A 25,759-nucleotide genomic window follows, 5' to 3' on the forward strand; every position below is an offset into this window, starting at 1 on the left:
GCAGACTCCCCACTGAGCAGAAAGCCCTGATTCGGGGCTTAATCCTAGGACCTCAGGATTACAATCCAAGCTAAAGGCCTTCTGCTCTTTTCAGATGATTCTTTCTCTAGTCTCAGTTTCCTTACATACACATGCTTATCAACACTCTGCTAATCACTCCAGAGGGATTCTTGTAGCTCTCTGGAATTTTCTTTTTGTGCAGCTCTTCTATTCTCTGGTACTCTGCCTTTGAAACTCTACTTCCCAACTAACAATTCTCCTTCTAGCAATATGGTGGGAGAGTTAGGGGCTTTCTTCATTTCTTCTGCCCTCAGAGATCAGTGTATTGCACTGCCAGTTTTTGTTCTTTTTTTCCCCCCAGTTATTTCAGGCAGGGAGGTAATTCTGTTCCCTCTTACTCCATCTTAGCTGTACATAGATATTAACACTTGTCTTCTAGTGTAAAAACAAACCTCAAGGAAGAGATTCAGGTCATTCTGTATTTTAAACAAGTTTGGACTAAATTTATTTTCCTTTGCAATTTCTAGAAAATGTATTAATATCAAATGTCATAGTTAAACAAAATGTAAGATCATTTGGTATACTAAGCTCATTTTCAACATTTGTTTTCTGCTCATCCGTGGTTTATGGTATGAATGTGTTGATTCACTGATTAGAAGAATAGTTGAATCTAGGTAATTAGAAAAATATTTCATGACATGCAGTAAATAACATAATTTGTACTTATAGTCTTAAGTTTGTCAGAAAGCAATTTTTTAAAAGATTTTATTTATTTATTTGACACAGAGAGAGAGAGAGAAAGATCACAAGTAGGTAGAGACAGGCAGACAGGGGAGGGGAAAGAGCAGAGAGCCCGATGTGGGGCTCGATCCCAGGACCCTGAGATCATGACCTGAGCCGAAGGCAAAGGCTTTAACCCACTGATCCACCCACGTGCACCCCCCCCTTTTTTTAAACTTTTTTTTTTTTTGTAAGATTATTTATTTATTTATTTATTTGACAGAGAGAGAGAGAGAGAGAGAGAGATCACAAGTAGGCAGAGAGGCAGGCAGAGACAGAGAGAGAGCGAAGCAGGCTCCCCACTGAGCAGAGAGCCTGATAGTAGGGCTCCATCCCAGGACTCTGGGATCATGACCTGAGCTGAAGGCAGAGGCTTTAACCCACTGAGCCACCCAGGCGCCCCTGTCAGAAAACAATTTTAAAACTGTCTTACATTTAAAAATTAAGACCACTTCTGATGATTTCTGTAGATTCATACTTTTGGCTTATGGGCATCATTGTTTGGCTTTGTGGAATATTCTTATAGAAATCTTGGTGTAATGAACTGCATTTTTCTCAGGTTTTTCATAACTCATAAAATTACAGTGGCTTTCTGGGGCACTTGGGTGGCTCAGTTGGTTAAGCGGCTGCCTTCAGCTCAGGTCATGATCCCAGAGTCCTGGGATCGAGCCCCACATCAGGATCCCTGCTCAGCAGAGAGCCTGCTTCTCCTTCTTCCTCTGCCTGCTGCTCTGCCTACTTGTGGTCTCTCTCTCTCTCTCTAATAAGTGAATAAAATCTTAAAAAAAAAAAATTATAGTGGCTTTCTGTAATTAAGATTTCTTAATTAATACATACATGAGATAAATTTGGTATTACAAGGAGAGTAATACAATAAATTCAGGCGCAATAGGGAATGTGGAAAGACACTGGACTTCAGAAACAGTTAAGAAAGTAGAAGTTGTGTCTTGGTCCACTTTGTACTAGTTGTATTACCTTTAGCCTTTTTTTGTTCCTGTGTTACATAATCTTTTTGGTCCTTACTTTCTTCTTTAAGGTGTTTTTTCTCAAAGGCAGTTGTGGGAGTTAGATTCATTTTGTGAAAATACATTGTAAACTACAAGTGCTGTGTAAAAAACCAAGTATCATTTTGAGATTCAGCCTGAGGATTATAAATTTCAAACAGTATGTAGTTGGAAAATTTGACTGTACCTGAGCCTAACATTTTAATAACCAGAAGTATTATCTTGGCCTGTGCTTTCTTTAGTTAGTTTCAGAAATTTTTAAAATTTGATTTTTGATATGCAGTTTAATAGACATGAGTCATATTATCATTTCTTTCTTTGCTTGGCAGCACAGCATATACACTTCACCCACATATATGATCTGTGGGTTGTGGAGAGAAATAAGGATGTTGCTCAGTAGCCCACGTATTTCAACAAAGAATACTCTTTAGTAACTCTCATGAGTTTCTCTTAAACATTAGGAAAGGCAGACCCTTAAATGTTAAACTAAATATGTGAACTCAATATGAGTGAGAAAATGTGAGGAACAGACCATTAAGTTAAATTCTATGTCCTCTGTAAATACCAGGGACTTTACCTGTAGAGCTGATTAGAAGACCTTGGTTTTTAAGTTCTGAAACATTTCTTGTAGAGTGATACAGGAGCTGTTACTGAGACTCAAAATAAAAGGCTACAGAATTGTGGGAGGCTTGCCCTCTATTTATGAATCAGATTTTAAGTGGAAACCACAGTCGTTTCCTTGTTTCTCATTCATGCTTTAGCAGAGGATGTGATGCCATAGATCTAGCTTGGTTTGTAGTTTCTCCTTTAAGGTTCACACCACATTCTTTTCCTGTTTAGAAGCCACAGCAGTTTTAATATATTATCAAACCACAGAATCTACCTTGCTGGATATTTACTTAGGGAATGTGTGCTACATATTATTTGGTAGAGCCAATACTGATCGTGGCAGACTGGTTTAAGTCATATTTTGGAAATACAGCATAAGTAGATAAAAGTGCACAATATAGATAGATGTATTTGGGGTAGGTGTGATATATAGGCATACATCTGCACACTTGTGGAAAACAATTTTAACCCTTTGATTATATTAATTTTATATTTTAAAATAATGCTTTATATTGTTTAACTTGAATATATGTTAATTTTTTTTTTCCTTTCTTAGCATCATGGCATGCCATGGGTTGCCTCTCATAAATGGACAAAGCTGTGACCCTTATGCAACAGTTTCTCTAGTGGGCCCTTCTAGGTAATGTTTTGTTTTGTTTTTTAAGAGTTGGAAAATTTGACTGTACCTGAGCCTAACATTTTTAATAACCAGAAGTATTATCTTGGCCTGTGCTTTCTTTAGTTAGTTTCAGAAATTTTTAAAATTTGATTTTTGATATGCAGTTTAATAGACATGAGTCATATTATCATTTCTTTCTTTGCTTGGCAGCACAGCATATACACTTCACCCACATATATATGATCTGTGGGTTGTGGAGAGAAAATAAGGATGTTGCTCAGTAGCCCACGTATTTCAACAAAGAATACTCTTTAGTAACTCTCATGAGTTTCTCTTAAACATTAGGAAAGGCAGACCCTTAAATGTTAAACTAAATATGTGAACTCAATATGAGTGAGAAAATGTGAGGAACAGACCATTAAGTTAAATTCTATGTCCTCTGTAAATACCAGGGACTTTACCTGTAGAGCTGATTAGAAGACCTTGGTTTTTAAGTTCTGAAACATTTCTTGTAGAGTGATACAGGAGCTGTTACTGAGACTCAAAATAAAGGCTACAGAATTGTGGGAGGCTTGCCCTCTATTTATGAATCAGATTTTAAGTGGAAACCACAGTCGTTTCCTTGTTTCTCATTCATGCTTTAGCAGAGGATGTGATGCCATAGATCTAGCTTGGTTTGTAGTTTCTCCTTTAAGGTTCACACCACATTCTTTTCCTGTTTAGAAGCCACAGCAGTTTTAATATATTATCAAACCACAGAATCTACCTTGCTGGATATTTACTTAGGGAATGTGTGCTACATATTATTTGGTAGAGCCAATACTGATCGTGGCAGACTGGTTTAAGTCATATTTTGGAAATACAGCATAAGTAGATAAAAGTGCACAATATAGATAGATGTATTTGGGGTAGGTGTGATATATAGGCATACATCTGCACACTTGTGGAAAACAATTTTAACCCTTTGATTATATTAATTTTATATTTTAAAATAATGCTTTATATTGTTTAACTTGAATATATGTTAATTTTTTTTTTCCTTTCTTAGCATCATGGCATGCCATGGGTTGCCTCTCATAAATGGACAAAGCTGTGACCCTTATGCAACAGTTTCTCTAGTGGGCCCTTCTAGGTAATGTTTTGTTTTGTTTTTTAAGTTTTTATTTAAATTCCAGTTAGTTAACATACACTATAATATTAGTTTCAGGTGTATAATACAGTGATCCAACATTTCCATACAACACCCAGTGCTCATCACATGTGCACTCCTTAATCCCCATCCCCTATTTCTCCCACCCCCCATTTCTCCCATGCCCCCACCCACCTCCCTGCCGCTAATCATTAGTTTGTTATCTGTAGTTAAGAGTCAGTGTTTCTTGATTTGCCTCTCTTTTTTTTTCCCCCATGCTCATTTGTTTCTGAAATTCCACATATGAGTGAAATCATATGGTATCTGTCTTTCTCTGACTGGCTTATTTCACTTAGCCTAATACTCTCTAACTCCATCCATGTCATTGGTAGGTAGTGTTTATTGAATTATTATTAGATTTTTTTAACTCTAAACACATAATTTCAAACATGCCTTTATTTTCCATAAGTACACTGATTTTAATCCAGAAATGTAAACATCTCTGGATCTGAAGACTTAGTATGTATATGGGCTTAAATGATTTCCTTCTTCGATAGTAGATGCTTCATTACATTGAAATGATCACTGGTTGGCTTCTATTTGTAACCTGGAGTTAGGAATTCAGAGTAGGAGAGCAAATTATTATTAGATTTTTATGTTTTAAAATGTGACTTTAAGAATTAAAAGATTAAGATTTTAAGAATAAATGCTAAATGGTTATTTATGACACAAAGTTAATGAATGCTTTGAAAGAAACATTTTTAGTGAGTTCTGTTATACATTTGCAAACAACCAAGTCCTATTCTTATAGAAAGAAAGTAGATGCCATTTCAGATATGCTGGACTCTTAGACTGTGGGGAGCAATGTTAGTTTTATAGTAGTTAAAATGTTCCTTAAAACATAAATTTGACCTTCCTCACTCATCATTGGCCTTCCTACCTTCAAATGTCTTAGATTTTATATGGGTAAATCCTGTTTTAAGAAATGCTAGCTCAGATTCCCAAGGCAGTTTCCATATTTTTATCCGGAAAACTGCTAGGAACTAAAAATGCCTTTTCTGCTCATGGCATCTGTGCTCTGCAGAGAGATTCCAAGCTGTAGACAGCCTGCTGAAGTACCAGAACATGGTAAAGTGCACCATATCATTGATTTAAATTATTTCTAATGATTTATGGAAAAACCTATAGCAATTTATATATTTTGTATTTTATAACTTCATTATGATTTCTTCCAGAGCCTGACTAGTCTGAAATTTGCCTACAACTTTGAAGGTTTAAAATCAGGAAACAAAGAGCAAATATTTGCTTTATACCAAACTCATACATACATACATACACAGACACATACCCCTTCTCCCCAACTTCAGGCTCTCTAGGTATTCTTTTTTTTAAATTTATTTTTATTAATTTTTCTTAATTCCAGAATAGTCAGCATACAGTGTTACATTAGTTTCAGGTGTACAATAGAAGTATTTTTTATTTTTTAGAAAATCACCAGTAAGTCACTTTTAAAAAATGTATTAATACATGTATATAAAGTACCTAGTGCCATGACTAGTACTTACTGTATGCTCAAACAGTATTGCACTGTTAGCACTATAGATGCTTCTAAAGTTGAAAGCAGATACTCAGTCCTTGAACATTCATGTTATCAGAGGGATTAGTTCTAGATGTTAAAAATGTTTAACCTAATTGAGCTATTTTTTTGTTTCCATTTATAATCTGTAGCTAAAGACAAATTCTTTGGTGTAATCATTTAGTAACATACAAGTGGAAACCATTTGCTTGTGAATTCCATTTTAAGAGTCATTATTAGTATTGATAGTGTACTATCATCACATAAGATGTTAGAATTGTGGGAGAGGGTGGGGAAAGACTGCATGGGATTTCTGTGTACATTTCTTTGCAACCTTCTCTAATTATTTCATAAGAAAAAGTTTTTTTAAAAAGCCATATTGTAAGCCCAAGAAATAAATTTAGTTAATGCTTTTTGTGTTCCTCAGGTATTTTTCAGCATAGATAAAGGTACTCTGAATCTCACTGTCTTCCTTTTACCATTCTGATATAAAATAAGCTTGTATATGTAAAATAAGCTCGATAGTGTAGCCATAGACAGAAAATACAATCTGGTCATATATAGCATATACAAACTTGTATTTTCTTTGATTTGGGTCTTTAGAGACATGTCAGATTTTTTCCCCAAGTAATATTTAAAACTATAGTTTTCCCTGAGTCATCTTAACAGCTAAAGGGAAGTCATGCTCCCTGGTTGGAAATAGCATGTTTTATAATTGTGTACCATTAAGTTCTACAAGGTAAAACTCTACCACATTGGAACAGGAATGACCAAAAGAAGACAAAAGTAAAGAAGAAAACAAGCAATCCGCAGTTTAATGAAATCTTTTATTTTGAGGTAACTTTTTATTTTATATAAATATTGACATTGAATATTTAATATTGAATGCTGGTTTACTTCTTTTTTTGAGCTATAGCCATAGTAATCAATTAATCAGCTAATGCAACTAAGCATTTCTATTCCAAGAACAGTAGAACCATGATATAATGTGGTAGAGGACCAGTATATAAAACAAATAAAGGCAGAACTACAACCGATTTGGGGATAGGAAGGACTAGGGCCACACCTACTCTCTATTCATCCCTATTACCACATCCTCCTTCACACACCCTCCCACCTTATCCAGCCCCCCACCTGACACACAGTAGCCACTGAACTCTTATACTGAGTACTATGACATCAGTTGGTTGGAGTTCTTGTCCCAGTTGATGTAGAATAAATCATTAAATGTGAGGTTTAAGTTTATCTTGTGAAAAGATAATTTTGTAAGAGAAAATACTAGCTACCTACCTGACAGAGTTTTTAGGAGGCCCAAATGTGAGAATGCGTTGAGACCATAAAGTGCTATAAGATTAAAGCCTTATTATTAAGTTCTTTTTAGCTAATTGCCTCTATAGACAAATGCTTGTTTTCATAGAGATCTTCAACTGCCTTGAAGTTGCCCCAAAATATAGTGCTTTGGAGTTCTTTACTGTGGAGCATTGGTTAAAGAAATCCTTTTTCATATTATTTGAAAACTACAGGGAAGAAAAAGATCTCTGATTTCTAAAAGATTGTGTTCTAACCATAGAACATGTCGCAAGTGAGATTAGTTAGCATGTAGGAAGATTTGGGGAAAAGTTCCATTGTGTGCTTTTTCCTCTTTTGTATGTGTGTTTTTCTTGATAATTCCAAGTGAAGAGGAGTGAGAGCACATCTAGCCATGCCTAATTACTATATAAAGAAAAATAGGTTGAGAAAAATACCAAAATTGAAGTAGGAAGAATTGTGGGGGTAGAGGCAAGGGAGAAAGAAAGATAAAAGAAAAAGCACCAGTATGAGACTTTTCCATTTCCTGGCTAAGGACTTCGGTGGTTATATATTTATCAGTGGCTATTAAATCTAGCCTGCAGAAAACATGGGGCAATTTGGAGCAAGCAGATGGCCTTTTGAAAGGCAAGGTCTGACCTGCTTGCTGTATTCAGGTGTACATATGAAGCCTTAAAATATTTATTCAAAAAGCCCTTTGTTGAGCAGATTATAAAGATGAGATTCAATCTCTGTCTTCGAGCTAAAGCAAGAGACACAAAGCACATATATGCATGCATACACACAGCAGCAAAATGCAGTAGATACAGGGAAGGTTAGATGAGTTTTCCAACTGAGTTAAGTTAGGGAGGAGTATTAGAGAGAAAGAACATTTTGAGCATAGACAAAGAGACAGAAAAGCAGTAAGTTACATCCAAAGAATAGCAAATAGTGATTTAACTGGAAGGGTTCTATAAGAGAATAATTGGAGCAAAGCTTAAAAGCTAGACTAGGACCAACTACGAAAGGCCTTGACTACCTGTGGCTAACGTGCTTACAGAGTAGCTGTTGAATGTTTTTGAGCCTGGAAGTGGTAAGAGTAATGCAGTGTTTCGGGAAGAATTAACCGTGATCTGTGGGCCAATAGCTGAGAAAGAACAGAAATAAGAGACTCATAGTTTAGGTGGGGTTTTTTGTTGTTGTTATTTTTTTAAAAAGGAAGGTGGAAGGGCTTCTGATCCAAGAGAGTAACATGGGAAAAGAGAGGAAGTGACAGATGAGAAAGAAGCTGTAGAGGGGAGGATAACAAATTGATTATAGAAGAAAAGACAAAGGGAAAAGTCAGTTGTCCTCATGGTTTCAAATCTGGAATAAGGGAAAAGTTAAGGAAAACACAAATGGTTCAGTTGGGGACATAATGAACTTGAGGTCTGATATGAAAACCCCTCAGTAGGGAGTTCATGACAAACATAAGATGGCTGATGGCTGTAGATAAGCACTCAAGATTTGCTTGCCAGCGAGTCAAGGAAGCCAGGGGAATAGAGGCATACAACATAGGAGAAAAGTGAGGAAGCTCAGTTCTGCCACTTACAAAGTATTCAGCTTTGAGCATGTCTTAATTTCTGTCCTTTAACTTCCTCATTTTCAAGATGAGGATAATAAATCTAGCCCTGCCTGCTTCAAAACAGCATTCTGATGAACAAAGAAGATAATGAATGTGAAAGCACTTTGAAACTGTATAGCCCTTTGCAGCTCTTAGAGCAACATAAAAGTTAAAACCGCGGAGAAAACCAGTATTTATAGGTTCTGAAGAAGAAGAGGTCCCACAGGAAGAAGCAGAGAACAGGAGGTTGCCTGGGTAGTGCATGGGTAAATTCAAAACAATGTTTCTGGGAAAGGAGGTATGGTTGTACTCACTTGTTCTGGGGTCAAGGAAGATGAGAACTAAGGACTCATCATCAGACCTGGTGACTAAGAGAGGAGTTTGGGGAGGGTGATCTGTGAGGAAACCAAATCTTAAGGAGTCACTGTAGTGACTGGGTGTGAGGAAGTGGCGGCTACAAGGATGGATTACAGTTTTGAGATATTTGTCTGTGAAAGGAAGGAGATAAATAGGAAGACCATAATTTAAGTATAGAATTTTTCTTAGACTTGAGTGAGGTGAATAAGCTGGTAAAAAGCTTTAATTAAAATAGATTAAATGTTTTTGTTTTGTTTTGGTGCTGAAACCTGGGAATAGATCAAATGTTTACTGCATGCTTACTGTATGTCATGCATGGGTGGAATAGTCTTGGAGAAGAGGAGGATCATCTCATCTCTTGTTCAGAATAAATGAGAAAACTCATCAAGTAGAAGGACCATGTGAGAAGAACAAGTTCAGGTGGATGGTAGCAGAGGAAGTCCCTGCCAGTTGCCTTGGTATTTTTGGTAAAAATGCGAGAAGGAAGTGTAAGGATAGAATTGATATCTTGAGAAATGTAGGAAAGTCTTTACAAACAGTTCTTCGCATGTGCAGCTTCGCCAAAATAGAACGCTTTCACTCTTTGAGCCACTAAGAGATTACATATGAGTCATAGAACCTAGTGTTGCTGTAGATTGAGTTGATAAGGAAGGGCATGGAGGCAAAATTGCCTTTGGTGTTTTTGTACTGCCTTATTCTTACCTCCCTGCTACTTCCATAACCATTTTTATCTTTAGCTTTGGGAGAACTATTACCTAAGCATTTTCCTCTGTTTATAATAAACACAATTGAACATTTTAGAGATGATAGTTTTTTAAGTTCATGTAGGAAAAAATATTTAAAAATTTTTTGTAAACTAAAATGTTTTGTTCACAGGTAACCAGATCCAGTAGTTACACAAGAAAGTCTCAGTTCCAGGTAGAAGAGGAGGACATTGAAAAGCTAGAAATTAGGTATTTGTCTTAGAGTTTTAAAGATCTGCTTTTTTTGGTGCCAAAAGAAAATCCTAAATCCAAAATAGAAAAACCATAAAAAGAAAATAGGTGAACCAAGCTTAATAGACTTCTCTTTAGCAAGATGGTTGATGAAACTTAGAGAAACAGGCATCTTATTTAAATTCATACTATCTTTTCAAAATCTGTTTTCTTTGCAGAAGTAGTCAAGGTATATTTATTTAATACCAAAGATGACCTGATTTTCACCTATTTTATTATATCTTTAATTTTCACAAATTTAATTGCTCTTTAAATTTCTTAATCTAACATAATGGATGCAAAGAATATATAGAAAAGTAATTATATATTAGCCAATTTAGAAATAATTTTTTTATTCTTCTTAACATATCTGCTGTCTAACAGAAATTTCAGTGAGGTAAGAAGTCTTGTAAGATAATTCAACAGGTGCATGTGTTTGAAGTTTGTGCTATTTAGGTCTTAAATCTCTGCTGTTTGGGAGGGCAAAGTTCTGTAAGTGCATGTACAGGTGTGGTGTTAACAGTGTGTTCATCTAAAGGGTGTATTAGTCACATGTTTGGAATGATCAGGTAATGTATTTTTTTTTAATCACCTATCTTTACATATTAACTGGCTCTAATTGAGAAAGAAACTGTAGTCTTGTGTTGGTTTCTTTTCTCAAATTCAACAAGGTAACTCCAGTTCTTACTGCTACAGGTTAAAATAAAGCCTAGACTTTGAAACTAAGAAACTTAAGTGCTTTCTTTTAGACTATTTAAAATAGTTATACTCTGTGCTTATAAAATAAAAGCTACTGCAATATTTTCTTTTCTTAGTTTAGTGAGGTATATGACAACGCTAACATCTCTTACTTTTAAGCATGTAAAATTAATGCTATAATGCAATCAAAGTGATTTGAAGCTACCTGTTGGCGTGTATGCTCTTAAACATTGTTTGCAAAAAATAAAGTTTTATTTTTAAATTTTCAGAATTGACTTGTGGAATAATGGAAACCTGGTCCAAGATATTTTCCTGGGTGAGATTAAGGTTCCTGTGAATGTGTTAAGAAATGATTCCTCTCATCAAGCCTGGTAAGAAGACAAACATTGTAGTGAACTCTACAGTAGGTCATCCCCTTTAATAAAATGGACAAGCAAATAAATGCTTACTATATGCATATTTTTAAAATTTGAGATAGAATAAGCCAGAAGTCATTAACTTTAATTGATTTGGTTATTAATTTATTTTTGCAGAAATAAAAGTACATTCATAGTTTTATGACTTGACCTCTAGTACTGAGATGTAAGAACTGAATTATCTAGGAATATTGTTCTGTTCAAAAATGAAATCTTAACTCTAAGGAGAAAATGAAAATCATTTAAAACATTGCGTAGGAGTTGCCCATGTGAGAAGATGCTTGGTCACAGATGCATCTGCAGTCCAGAAGCCTTATTAATGGTGATAGGAACTGTGGATGTTTGAAAACAGAGGATTTATGATAGGGAATCAACTGTTAATGGGCTCTAACCAGTGATTTTTTTCCTTTACCACACCCCGCTGAAATGCACTGTGAATGGCCCTGATGTTATTTTAAATGTCTAGGGTCAGTGCGCCTTGGTGGTTCAATTGGTTGAGCATCCATCCAGCTCATGATTTCAGCTGAGGTCATGATCTCAGGATTGTGAAATCAAGCCCCACATTGGGCTCTATGCTCAGCTGGGAATCTGCTTGAGATTCTACCCCTACTCCACTCCTGAGTAAATAAATGTGTGTCTAGGGTTCAGATGTTGAGCCGATTCAGTAAATACTTTCTTGAGGTGCTCTGGTGGCTCAGTGATAGTTACTTTATTATTTTACCTATTCATGTCTTTAACAGTGACATTAAACTGATGGTAGATAAAACATACTATTAATACATTAAACTGGTGTTATTTTCCTTAGCAGAATTGATGCAGAACTATCTATCATTTTTTTCTGCCGAGAGCACTTACAAGCACGCCTGTCCTGCCCCTTCCAGTAGGTTGCCCAGCAGCCCTCATGCTAGACTTGGGTTTCCACTGAAACGGGCCTTTCTCTTTGCCTCTAAGGCCTGCTATTTAGAACTCAGTTTCAGTGCCTAGAAGAGGAGTTGGAATTGTTGGAATTAAGTGTTTATTTTATTTTTTTTTAAGATTTTATTTATTTATTTGACAGGCAGAGAGGCAGAGAGAGAGAGGGGGAAGCAGGCTCCTTGCTGAGCAGAGAGCTGGATGTGGGGTTCGATCCCAGGACCCTGGGATCATGACCTGAGCCAAAGGCAGAGGCCTTAACCCACTGAGCCACCCAGGTACCCCGGAATTAAGTGTTTAGAGGTTTCTTACTGTGGGCATCAATCTCATTTGTCTTTAAAAGAGCCTCCCTTGGGCACCTTGATCAGTCAGTTAAGTGTCTGCCTTTGCCTCAGGTCATGGTCCCAGGGTCTTGGGATCGAGCCCTAAATTCCCGATACCAGACCAGCAGGAAGCCAGCTTCTTCCTCTGCCCCTCTCTCTCCCTCTGCTCCTCACCCTGCTTGTTCTCACTTGCTTGCTCTCCCTTGCTGTCTCTTGCTATCTCTCTCTCTCTTTCTCAAATAAATAAATCTTTAAGAAAAATTTATACAACAGGGAATAGAAACATCTCCTAATTCATTTATACTTCCATAGGTAGAAGGGAGTATACAAATGTGAATGCCATTTTCTTTTAAGTCAGAAATTAAATTCTTGGGCTCCTTTGTCATTTGTAGAGTTATAGCATCCCCTTGTGGAAGCGATGGTAATTGCATGAAAGCACAGGAAAAGCTTGCTTTACCTTCAGAATTTAAGGCATATTCTTTCTAATCTTGGTAGTAGGAAAGAGAATAATTATCAGTAATGTAATCCTGTTGTTTGAAAAGTTTCAATTTGCTTTCCTTTTTCACGTGATTTCAATTAATATTTGTCTATTATAGTCTTTTCCAGAAAACGGTTTTTAATGGTTCCAATTTAATTTTTTTCTCAGATTACAACATGATCCAATCATTCCCCCTTTCCTTTCTTGGCTTTTCAGTTCCTTAGCAATGACATATGTTATTTATTATGAAACTTATGTCAGGTGTTAGGAGTAGCTTGTTAGTGTTGAGAGTCACTCATTTTAACTTTAACCTTATAGATAGTAGAATTTTATATGATTTTCTTAATCGATAATATACCCACACAGTTCACAGTTCAAAAGATAAAAATCTTTGTCTTGTCCTAGTCCCTCAGCTAATCATTTTCCCTCTTCTGAGGCAGTCACTGTTTTGACTTTCTGGAAATATTTTATGGAATATAGTCAAATATGTATATATCCTTTTCCCTACTTTATACAAACAGGCACATACTGTATCCTGATCTGTGCCTTGCTTTTCTCACTTACCAGTGTAGTATAACTTCAGTAATTATTTGTGGAACCTTGATGGTGGTTAAGAGTGGAGTCTGGAACCAAATTGCCTTGGTTCAAATCTTAACCTTTGCCGTAACTACCTTTGTGACCTTGAACAGGTTACTCTACCCCTTGGCTTTGCCTTTCTCTGGCTATAAAATGGGAGCAGTAGCAGTACAAATTAGTACCTGCCTCCCAGAGTTGTTAGAGGATGAAATGCATTCATCCTCATCAATGAGACAAGCTGCAAGTGCATTGACCATGGATATAGCTCATGGCTCTCATCATTACAGTGATCGCTACTGTCATCACCATTCCTCCACCATTCCTCCATACAGAATTTCTGCATCCTTTTTGTCATGCCAGTGTTCCATTGTTTACAATGTTCGAGAATCTCACAGGCAGTCTAGTTCAATCTTATTTCACCAGCTCCTATCATTATCTTAATGTGCGCAAAACCTTTGTGTGATTGTACAAATTGGCACAATTTTCCCAAATATTCAACATGTAAAAGTGGATATTAAGAAAAGGTAGTAGAAGGACACTTGGGTGGCTCACTCAGTTAAGCATCTTCCTTCTGCTCAGATCATGATCCCAGGGTCTGGGATTGGAATTGAGTCCTACATCAGACTGCTTGCTCAACAGTGTCTACTTCTTCCTCTGCCTGCCGCTCTCCCTGCTTGTGCACACGCTCTCTCTGTCTCTCTGACAAATAAATAAAATCTTTAAAAAAAAAAAAAAGACAGTAGATTCACATAGTAGATGAAACAAATGATTGGGGTTTTAAACATAAGCACTTTATGCATATTTAAAAATAGATTAATATTTTACTTGAGATGAGTTGGTTGTGTAGTTTGCTAATTTTGCCACCTATCTTTAATCTCCTATCTTAAGTAAAAATCCATTTATAATGCTTACTTTCATGGAACCAGAAACAGCATTCAAGTGTTAGTAGAGCTGCCTCTGAACAGTTACTCTCCAGCTTCTGAACATTACTTCATTATGTTTGTTTTCAGCATTATGAATAAATAATTGTCGTTTTTACCTGCCTACTTCAATTATGCAGACCTTGTGGTTAAAAATTTTCAAATGCTAGATTTTTTTTTCCCTATTAAGGAGCTGTCACAACAGCTGAATCTTGAGAGCATCAGGCTTACTTTTATGCCTCTCCAATTGTGAATTAAAAAAATATATGTAAAGCAACTGAATTCCACTTTCAGTTAATAATTTCTCTTTTTCCTTTTTCTTATTCTTTCAAACTAAAATGCTTTACTCAAAAACTGAAGAAAATATATTTGATTTGATTTTTTCTTTTAAATCCCTTGACCTTGTATACATGGCCATGTATCCTCATTTAACAAATCTCGAGAGTTTACTCTTTACCTCTAATTCATACAGATTACTTTGTCCACAGGGGATCCTTCAGGGTTTAAACGGCCTTTTTAAATAATGTTATAGGGACGCCTGGGTGGCTCAGTTGGTTGGACGACTGCCTTCGGCTCAGGTCATGATCCTGGAGTCCCGGGATCGAGTCCCGCATCGGGCTCCCAGCTCCATGGGGAGTCTGCTTCTCTCTCTGACCTTCTCCTCGTTAATGCTCTCTCTCACTGTCTCTCTCTCAAGTAAATAAATAAAATCTTTAAAAAAATAAATAAAAATAAATAATGTTATAAAATAACAAATCATGTTTATGTAGTTACATTAATAAGTACATTTATCTATAGTTATTTCTATATTTAAGTGGTAATAGTTATGTATAAATCTTACATAAGTAACAGCTGCATAGTGTTTACTGTGTACCTGGCACTCTTCTAAGTGCTTTACTTATATAACCTCCTTAGAGTTGTTGTAAGGATTCAGATAGTATTGTTACACCTTATATAGAGTAATAATAAGGTAAGGACATAAGCGCAGAGAGATTAAGCGGTTTGCCCAGGGTCATACAGCTGAGATTTGGACCAGATACTCTGACTTCAAAGTTTATGTTCTTAACCAATTACTATAATAAATTTACCTTAACGTACATTTATTTTTTAAACATTTTGTTTTCTTATTTGAGAGAGACAGCGCACAAGTGGAGGAAAGGGACAGAGGGAGAAGCAAACTCCCTGCTGACCAGGGAGCTGATGTGGGACTCCATCCCAGTTCCCAGGACCCTGGAATTCTAATTTGAGCTGAAGGCAGGCACTTGACCAAATGAGCCACCTAGCTGCCCCATAAATATTTTTTATGTGTTTAAAACTCAAAAATGTTCGGGGTGCTTGGATGGCCCAGTCAGTTAAGGGTCCAACTCCTGATTTTGGCTCAAATCATGATCTCAGGGTTGTGAGATGATGCCATCTAAGATTCTGTATTCAGTGTGAAGTCTGTTTAAGATTCTCTTTCTCTCCCTGTCCCTTTGCCCATCCTGCCCATTACTGCACACATGCTCTAGTTCTTAAATAAATTAATTAAAAATGTTTTTTAAAAACCCTCAAAAATATTCTCTGTTTTAAGCTGAAATCAAAGACTTGAGTGTCCCTTGCTTTATAAAATATTGTTAAAAGTTGAAGGAGCATGGGGGAGGTTGTAAGTTGAGGATATTTTGAAATTTTATATTTTTTCAAGTAGACACAGATGAGATCCTGTGCCCAGAAGGATTTCTTACCCTTCCAAAGAAACCCAAGGAAACAAGCTTAAAAAGCGAGGCAGGAGTGAGGCCTTTAGAACCCTGAGGTTCCTGGGCATTCTAAAGGAGTGGTACATAATAATTAGTAACTGGTGTAGCATTGCCCTAATTCCTCTGCACAGAACATCCCATGTTAGGATTATAGATCTATTTTGCTGGTAATTTGTAATTTGTGAGAGTAACAGAAGGACAAGACATACTCCTTCCTCCAGTAATTTGGAGATAAGGGAATTAAAGTTGCCTTCTGAATAAAATTCAGAAACCAAAACAAAATCTGTAAATTTGAGTAGAATATGGGGACACTGTTTAAGATTTAAAATGGGTTAGTGCATCTTAGGAATGCAGAACCAAGTTGTAACTATAATACAAGTATTTCTATTTTTATATCCCATATATGGAAAACACTAGTTAAAATGTAAGAGGAATATTGGAACAATAAGAAAGGATCCTAGAGAGGCAAACGTGGGTAGGTACTACCCATTTAAATACAATCAAGAGGGAAGGATATTCTGCTCTAGAAGCATGACTACTACCTTCATAAAACTGTTATCTTAGCTGAGAATTAAGACCACCTCAGTCTCTGTGTTGTATCTCTGTCTCACTATAGTCCCTCTAATAATATGGCATTCCAAATAGCTTACCAGTACGTTAAAAAATATATTAATCAAACAGATGAAAGAATTGCATTAACACGTTTAAAAAAAAGTGTATTAGTTGCAGCAAGGAAAATAGATGAAGTGCCATGCAAACCAGTGATAGTTGTTGAGGCTGAGTAGTAAGTGCTGGGGGAGGTGCTGAGTTGAGGGTACTCTTTATTAATATAACCACTCTTCGCCCTACTTTTGTGAATGAACATTTGTTTGCATAATAAAATGTGTTGGTCACAAAAAAAGTCCAGGTATTTTAACTGCTTGGCTGTTGTATTTCTTTTCACAAATTTAGAAATTGGCTTTCTGCTTTAAAGATACCAGTCTCTATGCTCAGTCATTGCAGTTAGGTTTGCTTTTAGATAAAACTAGGTATCTGAATTTGCATGTCTATAAAACATTTACTAGATTGTGGAACTTGACCAAAGTAATGTCCTTTTCTGGATGTTTGGTGATCAGCGAACTAGACTTTTCCCTTAAAGGTACTTCTGGGTCACCTTTGCTAGTAGGCTTATATGCAGTTATTTTCTCAAGCAAATCTTTAAAACATTATTTCTCAAATGAGAGAATAGAAATTCTGAAGGCTGGGGGTGCCTGGGTGGCTCAGTGGGTAAAGCCTTTGCCTACAGCTCAGGTCATGATCTCAGGTCCTGGGATCAAGCCCCGCACCAGGCTCTCTGCTCAGCAGGGAGCTTGCTTCCCTCTCTCTCTCTCTGCCTGCTTGTGATCTCTGTCAAATAAATAAATAAAATCTTAAAAAAAAAATCTGAAGGCTGGTGTTTCAAAATAGAGATTCTGCTTTCTTAGATAGTGATATAATTTCTTCTCCCATTATTGTCATCCCTTCATCTTTTTAAATTTTGCTTGATTATCTAGTTCCCTTTTATGTCTTTAATTATAATCTTTCTCAAAACTAATAAATATTCCATTAAATCCCCCCTGCCTTCTGTTTTTAAAGTGGTGTAATGGAGAGGCCATAGGTGATAAATATCAAAAGTAAATATCAACACTAATGACACTACTTTATAAAAAGTATTCCAGGTAGTAAGTAAAGGAGGAATGATAGAATTCTAAAACTATCATTTTGGGATGCCTCGGTGGCTCAGGTCATGATCCCAGGGTCCTGGGATCGTGTCCCATATTGTGCTCTTTGCTCAGCAGAGTCTGCTTCTCCCTCTGCCTCCCGTTCACCCTGTATGTACTCCCTCTCCCTGACAAAAAACTAAAGTCTTCAAAAAAAATACCTATTGTTTTATAACCTGTGAAAGTTAATGACTCTAGGTGGTGCTTATCAGTGACTGCTAATATCACAAAAAGAGAAACAGACATTAGTGCCTCTTTGTGGTACTGTACAACACTATCAGTGAAATGTTCTTACCAGCATATCAAATTTGAATATAACCAAGCCTCTAGATCTAACTGCCAATATACAGAAAGTACAGAGAAGACAGAACATGCTAAGTGACGTCATGGAGATAGAGATAGATTTAGCATAATCCCAGATGTAGAAAATTCAATTCTAGCTACCTGATTACTTAGGGAATAGAGAGAATCTGTAGGTTAAGTATCTTGGTTAAGATACCTTGATACTTAAGTATCAACCAGTTAAAATCTATGGACCTTGGATATAAACAAATTGTAGAAAAGTATTCATGATAAAGTTTGGGAGAGTTTGAATACAGACTGGATAATGATGATTTTTAAAAGTTATTATGTAGTTATATAACCTGGAAATTGCTTTAAAATAATGCAGGAATGGGATGGGAGGAGTGGGTAGAGGTATGGCTTAAACAAGAATAGCCTTGAGTTGATGATTGCTAAAGCTAGGTGATAGGTGCATGGGGATTGAAAAGATGTACTGTCCTCTTTACTTTTGTATGTGTTATTAACTTTTCATGATAAAAATTCTTTAAAAATAACAGATTCTGATTTTCGTCCTACAAACTCCTCTTAATTTCTAAACATTTTTCTTGGAAAATTTTAAAGCTATCTTTGTTTGTACATATATTTTATGCCTTCTATTTACCTAAAAAATTTTCATATAAATCTGATTTTTGCAAATGAAAATATTTTGAGTATAGTTACATTGTTTCTCCTTTAATAATATAAAAATCTATTTATAAACCTTCATTCACTAACTTTTTTAAAAAGTGAGTTTAGACTTTTACATATATAAGATTTACTTTAAAACAAGATCACTTATGCCTTCCTGTGGTATTTCTTACCTATTACAGCTAAATATGTGTTTCTTAAATTTAGTGAGATGTTATTTTTTATTATACATTGGATTTTAAATATTTTACTTTTATTATCTTTTCCTAAATCTGCAAGCTAATCAAACTCATTCAGCCCCTTTGAGATCTTATTTTTTTTACCTTTAGTTTACTTTAATTTTTACTTTTTGCTTCCCAGATAAAAGTCTGTTTATAGCTTTCTAGTTCAATACATAACTGATATTATGCCTCTGAAGATTGATGGTTGGCTACTTATAAAGTGTCCTAACCTTAAATACTAAGTTGACTTTTTGGGTTTGGGTTTTGTTTTTTGTTTTTTGTTTTTTGTTTTTGCAGCTTAACTGTTTATTTACCTCACCAACTTGGATGCTCATTATCATCTCATGTAGTCAGTTGTATTTTTACTTTAGGTACTTGTTACAACCAAGGGACAATGGAAATAAGTCATCTAAAACTGATGATCTGGGGTCTCTTCGATTAAATATATGTTATACAGAAGACTATGTGCTTCCATCAGAGTACTATGGTCCTTTGAAAACGTTGCTGCTAAAATCACCAGATGTTCAGGTACTTAAAAATCTTAAGGGTATGATTTAATATGAAATGGCTAATATAATTCTGTAAATGATGTAGAAAATATTTCAGAGTATCAAGTTTTATTAAAATGGGGTGTGTGTGTGTGTGTGTGTGTGTGTGTGTAAAATTTATCTAGACCACAGTACTGTGATTCCAGGACATGCTTGAAATTTTTATCTCTGAGAAAAGTTTTAAAAATTTAAGTATTGTTCTATACAACAGTAGTAGTCAGTAAATATGCTTGAATAACTTATACAGGCTAGTGATTGGACATTTAGTCATATTGCCTTGATTTTGTGCTTGTTTTTTGCCTTTCTATATTCTAGCCGATATCTGCCTCAGCTGCTTACATTTTGGGTGAAATTTGTCGAGATAAAAATGATGCTGTTTTGCCCCTTGTACGACTGCTGCTGCACCATGATAAACTTGTTCCTTTTGCCACTGCAGTGGCTGAATTAGACTTGAAGGATACACAGTAAGAGTTACATTAAAATGTTAATTATGTGTGTTGAGATTGGATTTTAGTTTGCCAAATTGTTTTTGTAATTTCACTTCTTTTGTGTTGACCAGCCTTACTGAATAGGATTCTGAAAAGAACTGCTTAGCAAGAGATAAAAGGCAGTTCTTTAAGTTAGCAAACAGAATCTACCAACAGGAACATTAACAGTTAATGAAGGGTTTTTTTAATTCAGTGTCAAAATTTCCTGTTACTCATCTTTGCTGCTGCTTGTAATGATTCACGTGTCACAGATTAAGTACTAGGTCAGAAGTTGGGTTGGGTTTTTTTCCTTACCCATTATGTATCACCCCTATATACATATATGTGATACCATGAAAAGCAGTCAGGTGGCTTTCCAGTCCTGTCATAGCACTGTTTCATACACATACAAACATTCTACTTTTGTAGTTCATTAATATCATTTGCCCTTTTTTTTTTAACTTACTATTTTGGATAAATAGTTTTGGTAAGTTTGAAAGGCCTAATGGCAGCAAGTTTTTTTTTTTTTCTTTAATTTAAATTCACTTAATTAACATATAATATATTATTGGTTTCAGAGGTAGAGGTCAGTGATTCATCAGTCTTACATAACACCAGTACTCATTACATCATGTGCCCTCTTTAATGTCCATCACCCAGTTACCCCATTCTCTCCGCTCCCTCCCCTCCAGCAACCCTCAGTTTGTTTCCTATGATTAAGAGTCTCTAATGGGGGGGACGCCTGGGTGGCTCAGTTGGTTAAGCAGCTGCCTTTGGCTCAGGTCATGTTCCCAGCGTCCTGGGATCGAGTCCCACATCGGGCTCCTTGCTTGGCAGGAGCCTCTGTCTCTGCTTGCCACTCTGTCTGCCTGTGCTCGCTCTTTCCCTCTCTCTCTCTGACAAATAAATAAAATCTTTAAAAAAAAAAAAAAGTCTCTCTAATGGTTTGTTTTCCTCTCTGATTTTGCCTTTTTTCCCCCCTCTCTTTCCCTCTTATCCTCTGTTTTGTTTACTAAATTCTACAAATGAATGCAGTCATAATGGTAATTGTCTTTCTCTTATTTTGCTTAGCATAAAACCCTCTGGTTTCATTCATGTCATTGCAAATGGCAAAATTTCATTCTTTTTGATAACTGAGTAGTATTTCCGTGTGTGTGTGTATGTATGTGTGTTTATATACACGCCACATCTTCTTTATACATTCATCTTTGATGGACATCTGAGGTCTTCCCATAGTTTGGCTATTGTGGACATTGCTGCTATAAACATTGGGATGCACGTGCTCCTTCTTTTCACTACATTTATGTCTTTGGAATAAATACCCAGTAGTGTAATTGCAGGGTCATAGGGTAGCACTATTTTCAACTTTTTGAGGAACCTCCATACTGTTTTCCAGAGTGCCTGCACCAGCTTGCATTCCCACCAACAGTGTAAGAGGGTTTCCCTTTCTCTGCATCCTCCCCGACATCTGTTGTTTCTTGAGTTGTTAATTTTAGCCATTCTGACTGGTGTGGGGTGGTATCTCGTGGTGGTTTTGATTTTTATTTCCCTGATGCCGAGTGATGTTGAGCATTTTTTCATGTGTCTGTTGGCCATCTATAGGTCTTCTTCATGTTATATCTTGGCAGGGAGATTTTTAAATGTATGGTAAAGGGGCGCCTGGGTGGCTCAGTGGGTAAAGCCTCTGCCTTCAGTTCAGGTCACGATCCCAGGGTCCTGGGATTGAGCCCCGCATCAGGCTCTCTGCTCAGCGGGTAGCCTGCTTCCTCCTCTCTCTCTGCCAGCCTCTCAGCCTACTTGTGATCTCTGTCTGTCAAATAAATAAATAAAATCTTTAAAAAATAAATAAATAAATGGATGGCAAAAATTACTAAAATTATATATATAGCCAAAGTTATATATCTTATGTTATGGATTTCACAGCGTCTGTTTACTGCTCTTGGTTTCATCTTATTTCTGTTTGTATTTCAGAGATGCAAACACAATTTTTAGAGGAAATTCCTTGGCTACCCGATGTCTGGATGAGATGATGAAAATAGTGGGAGGGCACTACCTGAAAGTCACATTAAAACCTATTCTAGATGAGGTACGGGCTATACCTCTGATAATTGAAGTCTCTGTGGCCTCGTGATATAGCCTCTCTTTCATCAAGTGACCTAGTGATAGGGATGATACACCTGTTCATGTATTACTGAAAGAATAAGACTGAACCTTTCAGATGTACCTTTCCATCAGTGGATTTTTACTGAAAGGGCACGTTTAGTATAATCTACATAATTTTGGGGAGGTGTTACTGATTTCTTTTCTTTTTCTTTCTTTCTTTTTTTTTTTAAATTGCTGTTACTGGATTTCAGTTTTAACTAGAGTTTCAAATACATGAGAAATTTGATAGTTCTTTTGCAGTATGTATATATTGTTTCTGGATTGGAGATACAAACTTTGTTATGGTTTTAATTTTTATAATTGTATTAGGAAAATAGTTATTTTCATTTTGCCAAATTATTTATAAAAGAGCATTAAATGAAAAATTAATCTGTCTTCCAGATATGTGAATCCTCAAAGTCCTGTGAAATCGATCCTATTAAATTGAAAGAGGGAGATAATGTAGAAAATAATAAGGTAAGTCCTTGTTATCTTTATAACTGCCTTAAAATGGGCTTTCTGCCAAACATAATCTTCCATAATACTATATGTTAGATGTAGTGCTTTTTATTCTTTACTTAATGCTTATACTATTAGCATTTCCTGTGTCTAGTTTTTAGAATGTTGTTATTTCGTCATGGGGTTTTACTTTATTTTTATTCTTGATTATCTCTCTTTGGCTCTGGTAACAATAATGGAATAAGGCTGTATCTAGTTGCAGCCTCCATTCTAGCCATTCCTTTGGAGTCAGACTGACCAGGCTAAGTGGCACAATGACTTGGTCAACCAGCATTTTAGTCGTGTCCAGGAAAACAGTGACTGTTGTAGAGTCACAGGTTTTCATTGCACTGAATGAAATTGCCACAGTGTCCGTGTGCCTGCATATCTGAGTTATTTCCCTGATTTCCCTTTAGATCATTTTATTCTCTGTTGCTTCTTGTGAAATTTATTCCATACGTTCACCAGTTATATTTGGCTAATCTCATTCGAATTTGTTAAACATAATCAAGATATAAATTGTCCTTTAACTGAGTGAATTTAGAGAAGGGAAGCAGAGCGTTAGTATACTGGATAGTAACTGCCTACTCTCATTTTCACTGCATTGTTTTCCATAAAGGCTATGGAAAATGTATAAGAGTTAAAATCCTGATGTTTACCTTGTTAAATCCTACAGGAGAATCTGCGCTACTATGTAGACAAGTTATTCAGTACAATTGTAAAATCAAGTATGAGCTGCCCCACTGTAATGTGTGATACCTTTTATTCTCTAAGGCAAATGGCTACGCAGAGATTTCCTAGTAAGTGCCTTGTTTACTAAAACATGCCATTTCTTTTTCTATATTTGATTTTTTTTTAATAGATTTACTCTGGATTTGGCTTATATGAAATGTTTAAAGTTTATAGGTACAGTCTTTGCAAAATAGTTACAGCTTTTTTATGAAACATCCTGTTTAATTTCCTTACCATCTCAAAACATACATTGTTTATTTCAGTGTAATGACAACTTATTACAAAGAGCAAATTAAAAAATCACCATTATTCTTAAGAAAGGTAAACATTTATATTAGGTACTTTTGAGATTGTTAAATATAATAACACCTTTGTTATTTTTACCTTTTTCACTTCATTTAAATAATGTGAATTTTTAGTTCAATACAGCTGGCTGAATTTGACAGTTTGAGAATGCTAAGGTTTTAGAAAATGCTAAGGACATTTTTACAGACATGATTCAAGACATTAGAAACATCTCTGTTGCAATAGACATAGAATTTTGAGGACATATATCAGTCAATACATGCTTTAATTTGGTAAAATAGCAGTGTCAAGGCTTTGATTAGAAACACATAAAAATAAAAATAAGAGTTGCTCTCTCTGATTATCAGTATTTGGAATTATTCTAATTACATGCATCTCTGATAAGTAAATAAACTTGCTATAACTGTCTTTCCAGATCTGCCTATTGTAATAAGGGGAAAGGGGAGGAAGTAAGGTGACTACTTAAATTAATAGTCTTACCCAGATGTGTGAGACTATAAGTGTACTTCTGTAACCATCTGAAGAATTTATTTTGTTCTTCTAAATGTGATACATAATGTGTGCTTTTATCAGCCTCTTGAATAAATTTACCAGGTGCTAAAGTCATAGGGCTGAGTTGTCTAACTAACGTGTATAAATTCAGACCTAGATGCCTTTGCTAATTCTACTAAAGACATAAACAGTAAACTTCAAATAAGTATGCTAAATCTAGTCTTTTTATTTTTTAAATACTTTATTTATTTGACAGAGAGAGATCACAAGTAGACAGAGAGGCAGGCAGAGAGGAAGGGAGAGAAGCAGGCTCCCCACTAAGCAGAGAGCCTGATGGGGGTCTCAATCCCAGGACCCTAAGATCATGACCTAAGCTGAAACAGAGGCCCAACCCACTGAGCCACCCAGGTGCCCCTAACTCTAGTCTTTACACAAGTAAAGGGAGCAGAGATGTTAATACAACACTGAAGTTACGTTTTTAAATAGTGAGTTAAATCATGACAAGCACATTGAGTATTTAGTGAGTGAACACACAGTGCTAGCTTGCATTATCTCCTACTCCTACTCTAATGCTCGCACCACCTCATGAGGTGTGAGGTACTGCTCTGCTTAGGTAAATAATGAAACTGAGGTTTAAAAATGTTATATAACTTGCTTGAGGTCCAAGACATGGCCAGTAGACAAGAAGGGTCTCCAACCTGGGTTTGGCCTCTTCCAAAGTATATTGCTAATCATTGGACTCTGTACTACCCAGTGATCTTGGCCTTAAAAAATATTTTTACTTCTGCTTATAGAAATGATCTAAATTACTTTTTATGCCTTTTTATAAAAGTGTGTCTCTTTTACTTTTTTGTTGGATTAAATATTAATATATTTTCATATCTTCAGTGGACTACAGTAGTGATAGTTTTGTTGTCATAAAATATTTTCATACTTTCTCATTTCTGTTACCGTGGGAAGACGAATAGAGAGTAGGGAGGAGACAGTGGGCAGCAGGTATTATTGAAGAACTACAAGTTAAATGGCTTGCACATTGAGTGACTTTTGTAAGAGTTAAAACTCAAACCAAACCCAAACTTTTTTTCCCCTTTACTGCCTGCTTCTCTGTCCTCTGATGTTAAGTATTGACTCCACTTTGAAACAAAAGCAGTAGGTGAATGACAAAAACCCCAAGTTGTCTTCAGTTCATCTTCATTTTTATGTGGAATATTGATCGCTTTTTTAAAGGAAAGATTCCTGTTAGTTGTTTTTATTGCATTGTCTTTGATATTATCCAGAGGGGGAAATTGAAGCAATATTCTAAAACTGAAAATAACCTATCCTGGTCTTAAAGGATTCAGTATCACCACTAGGTGGTGCTAAGATGCTACTTTATTTTTGTTGAAATTTCAGGAGTCTCCTTGCAGATGAGTAAAGAGGTCTTTTTCCTAATTAAGATATTTCTGAAAACCTGGTAGCTTTTTTGCCTTTCTTTTTAAAAATTTTTTTATTATTCCTTTCAGATTTTTTTTAGTCATAGGATTTTTTTTCCTTTAATTTAGTCATAATCATTACTATCATTTCATCAGCCCAGTCTCCACTAGACAAATTATATTGATCTCCTATTTAGTTTACATGTTTTTCAATATTTTTTATTTTGTCATCTTTGTT

The 25,759-nt window shown here is 35.8% G+C and overlaps 1 protein-coding gene across 6 annotated transcripts in view; it reads left to right on the forward strand.

Annotated features, from left to right (window-relative positions):
- Nucleotides 1-25,759, forward strand: part of RASA2 (RAS p21 protein activator 2) — a 142,182-nt gene that overhangs the window by 76,887 nt on the left and 39,536 nt on the right. For 3 of the 6 annotated variants that reach the window (XM_045088454.1, XM_045088453.1, XM_045088455.1), the window contains exons 6-14: nucleotides 2,950-3,033; nucleotides 6,482-6,554; nucleotides 9,841-9,917; nucleotides 10,907-11,008; nucleotides 19,296-19,452; nucleotides 19,788-19,936; nucleotides 21,911-22,025; nucleotides 22,484-22,558; nucleotides 23,256-23,379. In XM_045088454.1, coding sequence (XP_044944389.1) covers nucleotides 2,950-3,033; nucleotides 6,482-6,554; nucleotides 9,841-9,917; nucleotides 10,907-11,008; nucleotides 19,296-19,452; nucleotides 19,788-19,936; nucleotides 21,911-22,025; nucleotides 22,484-22,558; nucleotides 23,256-23,379 — 956 coding nt within the window. Of the gene's footprint in view, nucleotides 1-2,949; nucleotides 3,034-4,040; nucleotides 4,145-5,225; nucleotides 5,270-6,447; nucleotides 6,555-9,840; nucleotides 9,918-10,906; nucleotides 11,009-19,295; nucleotides 19,453-19,787; nucleotides 19,937-21,910; nucleotides 22,026-22,483; nucleotides 22,559-23,255; nucleotides 23,380-25,759 lie in introns of those variants that run through there. The other 3 variants (XM_045088451.1, XM_045088452.1, XM_045088450.1) reach the window with 2 other exon arrangements.

The sequence above is a fragment of the Mustela putorius genome, unplaced genomic scaffold (genome assembly GCF_011764305.1).
Source record: "Mustela putorius furo isolate JIRA1106 unplaced genomic scaffold, ASM1176430v1.1 tig00003834_pilon_pilon_pilon, whole genome shotgun sequence".
NCBI lineage: Eukaryota > Metazoa > Chordata > Mammalia > Carnivora > Mustelidae > Mustela > Mustela putorius.